Source organism: Myxine glutinosa, unplaced genomic scaffold (assembly GCF_964187855.1).
Source record: "Myxine glutinosa unplaced genomic scaffold, kmMyxGlut1.1 SCAFFOLD_3343, whole genome shotgun sequence".
Classification (NCBI taxonomy): domain Eukaryota; kingdom Metazoa; phylum Chordata; class Myxini; order Myxiniformes; family Myxinidae; genus Myxine; species Myxine glutinosa.
The window spans coordinates 1-12,596 of NW_027619436.1; the positions used below are offsets into that span (position 1 = coordinate 1).

The 12,596-nt window shown below is 40.6% G+C and overlaps 1 protein-coding gene across 1 annotated transcript; it reads left to right on the plus strand.

The window, feature by feature from the left end:
* The first annotated feature begins 8,715 nt into the window (after positions 1-8,715).
* LOC144889380 (uncharacterized) lies at positions 8,716-12,141 on the plus strand. Its single transcript, XM_078769603.1, has 4 exons — positions 8,716-9,302; positions 9,390-9,518; positions 9,948-10,071; positions 10,183-12,141. The coding sequence occupies exons 1-4, from the start codon at positions 9,250-9,252 to the stop codon at positions 10,636-10,638; spliced, it is 762 nt and encodes a 253-aa protein (XP_078625729.1). The 5' UTR covers positions 8,716-9,249; the 3' UTR covers positions 10,639-12,141.
* The last annotated feature ends 455 nt before the right edge of the window (positions 12,142-12,596 follow it).

Genomic DNA, 12,596 nt, shown 5'->3' on the forward strand with positions numbered 1-12,596 from the left:
GATTTTTTTTTTCAGTGACGTCACACGATGAACCCACCTTGATCCAAATGGCGGTTTACCTGGTTTACCAGTGGGGTTTTGAAACAACTATAGAAGACGAACCTTGTGCGAGCGATTTAGACGAAGATGGCGGTCGTGGGTAGTGAAGATGCAAACGCCGATGGAATGTTCACTGCAAATTGGTCGGTTTGTTTTTCCATTCAATTGACTGTTTATAAGGGACTTTGTATCACTACAATAAGAGAGCCGTGTGTATCTTCTCAAAAGTGGCGACTCCATTGTGAAATCTTCTCAAAAGTGACGACCTCCATTGTGAAATCTTCTCAAAAGTGGCGACTCCATTGTGAAATCTTCTCAAAAGTGGCGACTCCATTGTGAAATCTTCTCAAAAGTGGCGACTCCATTGTGAAATCTTCTCAAAAGTGGCGACTCCATTGTGAAATCTTCTCAAAAGTGGCGACTCCATTGTGAAATCTTCTCAAAAGTGGCGACTCCATTGTGAAATGTGTGCAAAAGTGGCGACTCCATTGTGAAATGTGTGCAAAAGTGGCGACTCCATTGTGAAATCTTCTCAAAAGTGGCGACTCCATTGTGAAATCTTCTCAAAAGTGGCGACTCCATTGTGAAATCTTCTCAAAAGTGGCGACTCCATTGTGAAATGTGTGCAAAAGTGGCGACTCCATTGTGAAATGTGTGCAAAAGTGGCGACTCCATTGTGAAATCTTCTCAAAAGTGGCGACTCCCATTGTGAAATCTTCTCAAAAGTGGCGACTCCATTGTGAAATGTGTGCAAAAGTGGCGACTCCATTGTGAAATCTTCTCAAAAGTGGCGACTCCATTGTGAAATCTTCTCAAAAGTGGCGACTCCATTGTGAAATGTGCTCAAAAGTGGCGACTCCATTGTGAAATCTTCTCAAAAGTGGCGACTCCATTGTGAAATCTTCTCAAAAGTGGCGACTCCATTGTGAAATGTGTGCAAAAGTGGCGACTCCATTGTGAAATCTTCTCAAAAGTGGCGACTCCATTGTGAAATCTTCTCAAAAGTGGCGACTCCATTGTGAAATCTTCTCAAAAGTGGCGACTCCATTGTGAAATCTTCTCAAAAGTGACGACTCCATTGTGAAATCTTCTCAAAAGTGGCGACTCCATTGTGAAATCTTCTCAAAAGTGGCGACTCCATTGTGAAATCTTCTCAAAAGTGGCGACTCCATTGTGAAATCTTCTCAAAAGTGGCGACTCCATTGTGAAATCTTCTCAAAAGTGGCGACTCCATTGTGAAATCTTCTCAAAAGTGGCGACTCCATTGTGAAATCTTCTCAAAAGTGGCGACTCCATTGTGAAATCTTCTCAAAAGTGGCGACTCCATTGTGAAATCTTCTCAAAAGTGGCGACTCCATTGTGAAATGTGTGCAAAAGTGGCGACTCCATTGTGAAATCTTCTCAAAAGTGGCGACTCCATTGTGAAATCTTCTCAAAAGTGGCGACTCCATTGTGAAATCTTCTCAAAAGTGGCGACTCCATTGTGAAATCTTCTCAAAAGTGGCGACTCCATTGTGAAATCTTCTCAAAAGTGGCGACTCCATTGTGAAATCTTCTCAAAAGTGGCGACTCCATTGTGAAATGTGTCAAAAGTGGCGACTCCATTGTGAAATCTTCTCAAAAGTGGCGACTCCATTGTGAAATCTTCTCAAAAGTGGCGACTCCATTGTGAAATCTTCTCAAAAGTGGCGACTCCATTGTGAAATCTTCTCAAAAGTGGCGACTCCATTGTGAAATCTTCTCAAAAGTGGCGACTCCATTGTGAAATCTTCTCAAAAGTGGCGACTCCATTGTGAAATCTTCTCAAAAGTGGCGACTCCATTGTGAAATCTTCTCAAAAGTGGCGACTCCATTGTGAAATCTTCTCAAAAGTGGCGACTCCATTGTGAAATCTTCTCAAAAGTGGCGACTCCATTGTGAAATCTTCTCAAAAGTGGCGACTCCATTGTGAAATGTGTGCAAAAGTGGCGACTCCATTGTGAAATGTGTGCAAAAGTGGCGACTCCATTGTGAAATCTTCTCAAAAGTGGCGACTCCATTGTGAAATGTGTTCAAAAGTGGCGACTCCATTGTGAAATCTTCTCAAAAGTGGCGACTCCATTGTGAAATCTTCTCAAAAGTGGCGACTCCATTGTGAAATCTTCTCAAAAGTGGCGACTCCATTGTGAAATCTTCTCAAAAGTGGCGACTCCATTGTGAAATCTTCTCAAAAGTGGCGACTCCATTGTGAAATCTTCTCAAAAGTGGCGACTCCATTGTGAAATCTTCTCAAAAGTGGCGACTCCATTGTGAAATGTGCTCAAAAGTGGCGACTCCATTGTGAAATGTGCTCAAAAGTGGCGACTCCATTGTGAAATGTGTGCAAAAGTGGCGACTCCATTGTGAAATCTTCTCAAAAGTGGCGACTCCATTGTGAAATCTTCTCAAAAGTGGCGACTCCATTGTGAAATCTTCTCAAAAGTGGCGACTCCATTGTGAAATGTGCTCAAAAGTGGCGACTCCATTGTGAAATGTGCTCAAAAGTGGCGACTCCATTGTGAAATGTGTGCAAAAGTGGCGACTCCATTGTGAAATCTTCTCAAAAGTGGCGACTCCATTGTGAAATCTTCTCAAAAGTGGCGACTCCATTGTGAAATCTTCTCAAAAGTGGCGACTCCATTGTGAAATCTTCTCAAAAGTGGCGACTCCATTGTGAAATGTGTGCAAAAGTGGCGACTCCATTTTTAAATCTTGTCAAAAGTGGTGACTCCATTGTGAAATCTTCTCAAAAGTGGCGACTCCATTGTGAAATGTGTGCAAAAGTGGCGACTCCATTGTGAAATCTTCTCAAAAGTGGCGACTCCATTGTGAAATCTTCTCAAAAGTGGCGACTCCATTGTGAAATGTGTGCAAAAGTGGCGACTCCATTGTGAAATCTTCTCAAAAGTGGCGACTCCATTGTGAAATGTGTGCAAAAGTGGCGACTCCATTGTGAAATGTGCTCAAAAGTGGCGACTCCATTGTGAAATGTGTGCAAAAGTGGCGACTCCATTGTGAAATCTTCTCAAAAGTGGCGACTCCATTGTGAAATCTTCTCAAAAGTGGCGACTCCATTGTGAAATGTGTGCAAAAGTGGCGACTCCATTGTGAAATCTTGTCAAAAGTGGTGACTCCATTGTGAAATCTTCTCAAAAGTGGCGACTCCATTGTGAAATGTGTGCAAAAGTAGCGACTCCATTGTGAAATCTTCTCAAAAGTGGCGACTCCATTGTGAAATCTTCTCAAAAGTGGCGACTCCATTGTGAAATGTGTGCAAAAGTGGCGACTCCATTGTGAAATCTTCTCAAAAGTGGTGACTCCATTGTGAAATCTTCTCAAAAGTGGCGACTCCATTGTGAAATGTGTGCAAAAGTGGCGACTCCATTGTGAAATGTGTGCAAAAGTGGCGACTCCATTGTGAAATGTGTGCAAAAGTGGCGACTCCATTGTGAAATGTGTGCAAAAGTGGCGACTCCATTGTGAAATGTGTGCAAAAGTGGCGACTCCATTGTGAAATCTTCTCAAAAGTGGCGACTCCATTGTGAAATCTTCTCAAAAGTGGCGACACCATTGTGAAATCTTCTCAAAAGTGGCGACTCCATTGTGAAATGTGTGCAAAAGTGGCGACTCCATTGTGAAATCTTCTCAAAAGTGGCGACTCCATTGTGAAATCTTCTCAAAAGTGGCGACTCCATTGTGAAATCTTCTCAAAAGTGGCGACTCCATTGTGAAATGTATGCAAAAGTGGCGACTCCATTGTGAAATGTGTGCAAAAGTGGCGACTCCATTGTAAAATCTTCTCAAAAGTGGCGACTCCATTGTGAAATCTTCTCAAAAGTGGCGACTCCATTGTGAAATCTTCTCAAAAGTGGCGACTCCATTGTGAAATCTTCTCAAAAGTGGCGACTCCATTGTGAAATCTTCTCAAAAGTGGCGACTCCATTGTGAAATCTTCTCAAAAGTGGCGACTCCATTGTGAAATGTGTGCAAAAGTGGCGACTCCATTGTGAAATCTTCTCAAAAGTGGCGACTCCATTGTGAAATCTTCTCAAAAGTGGCGACTCCATTGTGAAATGTGCTCAATAGTGGCGACTCCATTGTGAAATCTTCGCAAAAGTGGCGACTCCATTGTGAAATCTTCTCAAAAGTGGCGACTCCATTGTGAAATGTGTGCAAAAGTGGCGACTCCATTGTGAAATCTTCTCAAAAGTGGCGACTCCATTGTGAAATCTTCTCAAAAGTGGCGACTCCATTGTGAAATCTTCTCAAAAGTGGCGACTCCATTGTGAAATCTTCTCAAAAGTGGCGACTCCATTGTGAAATCTTCTCAAAAGTGGCGACTCCATTGTGAAATCTTCTCAAAAGTGGCGACTCCATTGTGAAATGTGTGCAAAAGTGGCGACTCCATTGTGAAATCTTCTCAAAAGTGGCGACTCCATTGTGAAATCTTCTCAAAAGTGGCGACTCCATTGTGAAATGTGCTCAAAAGTGGCGACTCCATTGTGGAATCTTCTCAAAAGTGGCGACTCCATTGTGAAATCTTCTCAAAAGTGGCGACTCCATTGTGAAATGTGTGCAAAAGTGGCGACTCCATTGTGAAATCTTCTCAAAAGTGGCGACTCCATTGTGAAATCTTCTCAAAAGTGGCGACTCCATTGTGAAATCTTCTCAAAAGTGGCGACTCCATTGTGAAATCTTCTCAAAAGTGGCGACTCCATTGTGAAATCTTCTCAAAAGTGGCGACTCCATTGTGAAATCTTCTCAAAAGTGACGACTCCATTGTGAAATCTTCTCAAAAGTGGCGACTCCATTGTGAAATCTTCTCAAAAGTGGCGACTCCATTGTGAAATGTGTGCAAAAGTGGCGACTCCATTGTGAAATCTTCTCAAAAGTGGCGACTCCATTGTGAAATCTTCTCAAAAGTGGCGACTCCATTGTGAAATCTTCTCAAAAGTGGCGACTCCATTGTGAAATGTGTGCAAAAGTGGCGACTCCATTGTGAAATGTGTGCAAAAGTGGCGACTCCATTGTGAAATCTTCTCAAAAGTGGCGACTCCATTGTGAAATCTTCTCAAAAGTGGCGACTCCATTGTGTAATGTGTGCAAAAGTGGCGACTCCATTGTGAAATCTTCTCAAAAGTGGCGACTCCATTGTGAAATCTTCTCAAAAGTGGCGACTCCATTGTGAAATGTGCTCAAAAGTGGCGACTCCATTGTGAAATCTTCTCAAAAGTGGCGACTCCATTGTGAAATCTTCTCAAAAGTGGCGAATCCATTGTGAAATGTGTGCAAAAGTGGCGACTCCATTGTGAAATCTTCTCAAAAGTGGCGACTCCATTGTGAAATCTTCTCAAAAGTGGCGACTCCATTGTGAAATCTTCTCAAAAGTGGCGACTCCATTGTGAAATCTTCTCAAAAGTGGCGACTCCATTGTGAAATCTTCTCAAAAGTGACGACTCCATTGTGAAATCTTCTCAAAAGTGGCGACTCCATTGTGAAATCTTCTCAAAAGTGGCGACTCCATTGTGAAATCTTCTCAAAAGTGGCGACTCCATTGTGAAATCTTCTCAAAAGTGGCGACTCCATTGTGAAATCTTCTCAAAAGTGGCGACTCCATTGTGAAATCTTCTCAAAAGTGGCGACTCCATTGTGAAATGTGTGCAAAAGTGGCGACTCCATTGTGAAATGTGTGCAAAAGTGGCGACTCCATTGTGAAATCTTCTCAAAAGTGGCGACTCCATTGTGAAATCTTCTCAAAAGTGGCGACTCCATTGTGAAATCTTCTCAAAAGTGGCGACTCCATTGTGAAATGTGTGCAAAAGTGGCGACTCCATTGTGAAATGTGTGCAAAAGTGGCGACTCCATTGTGAAATCTTCTCAAAAGTGGCGACTCCATTGTGAAATCTTCTCAAAAGTGGCGACTCCATTGTGAAATGTGTGCAAAAGTGGCGACTCCATTGTGAAATCTTCTCAAAAGTGGCGACTCCATTGTGAAATCTTCTCAAAAGTGGCGACTCCATTGTGAAATGTGCTCAAAAGTGGCGACTCCATTGTGAAATCTTCTCAAAAGTGGCGACTCCATTGTGAAATCTTCTCAAAAGTGGCGACTCCATTGTGAAATGTGTGCAAAAGTGGCGACTCCATTGTGAAATCTTCTCAAAAGTGGCGACTCCATTGTGAAATCTTCTCAAAAGTGGCGACTCCATTGTGAAATCTTCTCAAAAGTGGCGACTCCATTGTGAAATCTTCTCAAAAGTGACGACTCCATTGTGAAATCTTCTCAAAAGTGGCGACTCCATTGTGAAATCTTCTCAAAAGTGGCGACTCCATTGTGAAATCTTCTCAAAAGTGGCGACTCCATTGTGAAATCTTCTCAAAAGTGGCGACTCCATTGTGAAATCTTCTCAAAAGTGGCGACTCCATTGTGAAATCTTCTCAAAAGTGGCGACTCCATTGTGAAATCTTCTCAAAAGTGGCGACTCCATTGTGAAATCTTCTCAAAAGTGGCGACTCCATTGTGAAATCTTCTCAAAAGTGGCGACTCCATTGTGAAATGTGTGCAAAAGTGGCGACTCCATTGTGAAATCTTCTCAAAAGTGGCGACTCCATTGTGAAATCTTCTCAAAAGTGGCGACTCCATTGTGAAATCTTCTCAAAAGTGGCGACTCCATTGTGAAATCTTCTCAAAAGTGGCGACTCCATTGTGAAATCTTCTCAAAAGTGGCGACTCCATTGTGAAATCTTCTCAAAAGTGGCGACTCCATTGTGAAATGTGTGCAAAAGTGGCGACTCCATTGTGAAATCTTCTCAAAAGTGGCGACTCCATTGTGAAATGTGTGCAAAAGTGGCGACTCCATTGTGAAATGTGTGCAAAAGTGGCGACTCCATTGTGAAATGTGTGCAAAAGTGGCGACTCCATTGTGAAATCTTTTCAAAAGTGGCGACTCCATTGTGAAATCTTCTCAAAAGTGGCGACTCCATTGTGAAATCTTCTCAAAAGTGGCGACTCCATTGTGAAATCTTCTCAAAAGTGGCGACTCCATTGTGAAATCTTCTCAAAAGTGGCGACTCCATTGTGAAATCTTCTCAAAAGTGGCGACTCCATTGTGAAATCTTCTCAAAAGTGGCGACTCCATTGTGAAATGTGTGCAAAAGTGGCGACTCCATTGTGAAATGTGTGCAAAAGTGGCGACTCCATTGTGAAATCTTCTCAAAAGTGGCGACTCCATTGTGAAATGTGTTCAAAAGTGGCGACTCCATTGTGAAATCTTCTCAAAAGTGGCGACTCCATTGTGAAATCTTCTCAAAAGTGGCGACTCCATTGTGAAATCTTCTCAAAAGTGGCGACTCCATTGTGAAATCTTCTCAAAAGTGGCGACTCCATTGTGAAATCTTCTCAAAAGTGGCGACTCCATTGTGAAATCTTCTCAAAAGTGGCGACTCCATTGTGAAATCTTCTCAAAAGTGGCGACTCCATTGTGAAATGTGCTCAAAAGTGGCGACTCCATTGTGAAATGTGCTCAAAAGTGGCGACTCCATTGTGAAATGTGTGCAAAAGTGGCGACTCCATTGTGAAATCTTCTCAAAAGTGGCGACTCCATTGTGAAATCTTCTCAAAAGTGGCGACTCCATTGTGAAATCTTCTCAAAAGTGGCGACTCCATTGTGAAATGTGCTCAAAAGTGGCGACTCCATTGTGAAATGTGCTCAAAAGTGGCGACTCCATTGTGAAATGTGTGCAAAAGTGGCGACTCCATTGTGAAATCTTCTCAAAAGTGGCGACTCCATTGTGAAATCTTCTCAAAAGTGGCGACTCCATTGTGAAATCTTCTCAAAAGTGGCGACTCCATTGTGAAATCTTCTCAAAAGTGGCGACTCCATTGTGAAATGTGTGCAAAAGTGGCGACTCCATTTTTAAATCTTGTCAAAAGTGGTGACTCCATTGTGAAATCTTCTCAAAAGTGGCGACTCCATTGTGAAATGTGTGCAAAAGTGGCGACTCCATTGTGAAATCTTCTCAAAAGTGGCGACTCCATTGTGAAATCTTCTCAAAAGTGGCGACTCCATTGTGAAATGTGTGCAAAAGTGGCGACTCCATTGTGAAATCTTCTCAAAAGTGGCGACTCCATTGTGAAATGTGTGCAAAAGTGGCGACTCCATTGTGAAATGTGCTCAAAAGTGGCGACTCCATTGTGAAATGTGTGCAAAAGTGGCGACTCCATTGTGAAATCTTCTCAAAAGTGGCGACTCCATTGTGAAATCTTCTCAAAAGTGGCGACTCCATTGTGAAATGTGTGCAAAAGTGGCGACTCCATTGTGAAATCTTGTCAAAAGTGGTGACTCCATTGTGAAATCTTCTCAAAAGTGGCGACTCCATTGTGAAATGTGTGCAAAAGTAGCGACTCCATTGTGAAATCTTCTCAAAAGTGGCGACTCCATAGTAGTGTAATAATGTTGCTTCTGGGACACCTCCGTTTAACATGGGAAATCCCTATCTAATGTCATTTACCCCCTTGTCTTTTTCAAAAATCATAAACACCTCTATTTCTCCCACCCTCATCTTTATGAACCTTTTGTCTGTAGTACCTATCCTTAATGTTGTTCATTAGACCACTCAAACACTACAAATATTTGTTTTCTCTTATAGACCTATCATCCTTCTTCTACATATCATCTGGCAGATTAATCTTTGACCCATTCACTTCCATATTAATTCTTTCCCTCCCTCATTGCCCCTAAACACCTATATTTCTCTCACCCTGTTCTTTACGAACCTTCTAACCTTTTGACATGTTATCCTTATTCATTAGACCACTTAAACAATGCTGTGTGAACCTGTGATCCTTCTGACCTTATGGACCTTTTAACCTTTTACTCTTAATATCATCTGGTGAATATGGCCCACTCAAACAACGACCCTACAAATATTTGTTTATGCGTGGGAAATAATTTAATTCTCCTCCAACTTCCATCACCATACTCAAACCTTTTTTTATTAATTCTTCGCTTTTGAGAAATGACGTTGTTTCAATGACTTGGATAACTTCCCAGAAAGATTTCATTGTCTTATTTCCTGTTATTCACACACGCTCAGGGCTTCCCCGAAATGACTGCATGTCGTCATTTCAAGAAAATACATTTTGTTCATTATAAAAGAACGTGTTCAATTCAATTTTGATCATTGGGGATCGACATGTCTTACTACTCCATCCTTTACTCTGATAAAGAAGAAGAATACTCACCAAGGTAAGTTTCATTTAAAATTAAAGTGTTTAAAGCTTTGTATGGGATTAATTATACAACAAATGACTTAATATTCCTTTATCTTTACAGCAATGCGAATATCCTGGCAGAACTTCAAACTGGTTGGAATGAAAATACTGCAGAATCTCAAGAGTTGCAAAACGAAATGAACTTGAACAACCTGCCTGTTTCACCATTCTTGGAAGATTCATATGCAAGGTAAGATACTAAATATTAATACATTTGTGTTAAACGACGCTGCCTTAGTGTGTGTGTGTGTGTGTGTGTGTTCGTGTGTGTATGTGTTTGTGTGTGTTCGTGTGTGTATGTGTGTGTATGTATCTGTGAATGTGTGTGTGTATGTGTATGTGTGTGTTCTTGTGTGTATGTATCTATGAATGTGTGTGTGTGTGTGTGTGTGTGTGTGTGTGTGTATGTGTGTGTGTGTATGTATCTGTGAATGTGTGTATGTGTTTGTGTGTGCGTTCGTGTGTGTATGTGTGTGTGTGTATGTATCTGTGAATGTGTGTGTGTATGTGTATGTGTGAATGTGTATGTGTGTGTATGTGTGTGTATGTGTGTGTGCGTGTGTGTGATGTTTTGTCAAGCTTACTTCAACATAGTAATTTCTCCTTATTTTGTTTGCAGCCTTGAAGACCAAAGCTTGGAGTGGGACGATTTTGATTTTCCAAAGAGTGGTTATTTCCCGTCAACATGTGGTACCCTAAATTTTCAACTCGACCACTTGAACACAAAGCTCGATTTTTTAGAGGTATGTATCCCAATATCCTCATATCCTTGTGTGTGTGTGTGTGTGTATGTGTGTGTGTGTGTATGTGTGTGTAATATTTTCTCTCCCCTCTTGTCCTCTTGCCTTTGACAGAAAGAGATTCCAAACCTGAAGATATCTGCTGCTGTTGAAACTACCTTTGTCTTATGTTGGGAAGAGATTGATGATTTGTGCTGGGAAGAAGTTGAATGTATAATACCTCAAGGAAAATGTTTTTGTAATATGAAGCTTTTGTTTAAAATATTATTTATATATATATGCTTTGTCCAGAATTATTTAATTATTAATTACAAGAAAAGAATAAAGGTTAGAAGGAAGGGGGTGCGTTCCCCCACCCTTGATTTCCCCCATCCCACCCCTCCCCTCCCCTTGTGTGTGTGGGGAAGGTGGGGGTGGGATGAGGGGGGATCAAGGGTGGGGGACGCACTGGGGGTGGGGGATGATGGGTGTGGTCTGTGTGGGCGGGGTCTGTGTGGGCGGGGTCTGTGTGGGCGGGGTCTGTGTGGGCGGGGTCTGTGTGGGCGTGGTCTGTGTGGGTGTGGCTTATGATTTTAATTTATTTAAATTTTTTTTTATTACCACTAATTAAATTAGCTAATCTGGGTGGGGTGAATAGAAATGTTGTTTAATGAATTATTAGCTTTGTTTTTTGTAATTCTTGCGAGTAAAATGAACCCAAGATTTCCTCTCCATTTAAATCATATAATTTGTAGGTCCAAGGGACTGTATCCATTACATCAATGATTTTAAATAATTCACGAGTCCATTTTTGTGTATAACCTTTCTCAAAATGGCTTTTCCATTTGTATATCCTTACCATATCACCAACTTTGAACTTGGGCTTTCTCAAATTAATCTCCTTTTCATATTCTAATTTTGTAAATGTTTCTGATGGTTTTGATTGTGTTGATGAATGAACTGTATTATTGTAATTATCTACAATATCCTGAATTAAATACACCCATTTTTGAGAACCGAGTTGTGTGAATTTTTTATATAATTTCTCTTTTAAAGTACGATTAAAACGCTCAATAACAACTGCCTTTCCTTCATTAAAGGTGCTGTATAATTTAATACCCTTCCCCTTAAGAAATTTCATGAATATTTTGTTATAGAACTCTGTTCCCTCATCAGTCCATAACTTCTTTGGTTTCCTTTTATCCCGATCAAATATTAGCTTAAAGGCTAACATTAAAGTATCACCCCTTTTATTTTTTAAAGGGACAACCCAGGCAAATCTACTCCTCAAATCAATAACGGTTAAAGCATACCTGTATCCCCTGTCATTATTCAATTCAATTAAATCAGCGGACCATATGTGGTCAGTGTATTTAGAATAAACCTTCCTTCTTTTAAACTTTGTGATTATAGGTTTGTGTAATTCTTCAGCCAAAAGCTCCTCAGTCTTGATGGCATCATTAGAGCCTAATAGTTTTTTGAGGAATAACCAAGACCAAGTTTCAATTTAGCATTTATCAAATTTCTCACAATAAACCTATCAACTTTCTCTCTCAACGTTGGATTTTGTATCAAAGACAAATTATACAACATTTCGCTGTCGGCTTTATGTTTTTCAGTCAACGTAGTGGTTTTCCCATAAGCAATATCATGCTTCATACACACTTCGTCAACCCTATTTGTAGGTTTAGACCAAGGTTTAGGATTGTCAGCCTCATCTAATCTTTTATCCAAGTTTGTTCCTGGACCACAGAAAGAATACCCTGGAAGGTGTAATTCCCCTGGAATTCCAGTTGTTGTAAATTTACTTCCTGACAGAAACTTTTGTATGTCTCCTCCTCTTTTAGGAGAGATGAATTGGCACTTTTTAGAGCCACATACTTGACATATTCCTTTTTGATAAACTCTATTATTTTTAGCTTTAACATAAGAGATATTTTTAGATTTAGTTTTCTTTTTACATTTGAGACAATAACTCATATTTATTTATCAGAAAAATTCCGACAGAGTATCAAAACCTTTTTGGTTTTCAACATATACATTTCAATCTTTATTTTTAAAACATAAAGAATCCTAAGGAATGCCTTCACTCTCTCCTCCATTTATTTACAAATAAAAACTAACTAAAGTCAATGACACCAACATCATCAATCACATAATCTTTTCCTTCTTCTTCTTCTTCTTCTTCACCACTTTCTCGTTTAAATCTCTGAAATTGAAGACATTGACGTTCTTATTTTTGAAACCATTATCTTCATAAGAGTTGTTAATTCTTTAATTTCCTCTTCGGTGCGTTGAGATTGATTTATTTGCTTTAATACACTCAATCTTTTATGAATCTCAATGATTTCCATCTTTTTATATTTTTCCTCCCTCTCTCTTTGCTCCCTCTCCTCCTCCTCCATTTTCTCCCTTTCCTCCTTCTCCCTTTCCTCCCTCTCCTCCTCCTTTTTCTCCCTTTCCTCCTTCTCCTTTTTCTCTCTTTTCTCCCTTTCCTCCCTCTCCTCCTCCTTTTTCTCCCTTTCCTCCTTCTCCTTTTTCTCTCTTTC

What these genes read in the sequence shown, in the direction of transcription:
- LOC144889380 (XM_078769603.1), top strand. Translation starts at nt 9,250, where the DNA reads ATGTCTTACTACTCCATCCTTTACTCTGATAAAGAAGAAGAATACTCA. An exon ending in TTGGAAGATTCATATGCAAG is followed by an intron (nt 9,519 to 9,947) that starts GTAAGATACTAA and finishes TTTTGTTTGCAG; the next exon opens with CCTTGAAGACCAAAGCTTGG. An exon ending in CAAAGCTCGATTTTTTAGAG is followed by an intron (nt 10,072 to 10,182) that starts GTATGTATCCCA and finishes TGCCTTTGACAG; the next exon opens with AAAGAGATTCCAAACCTGAA.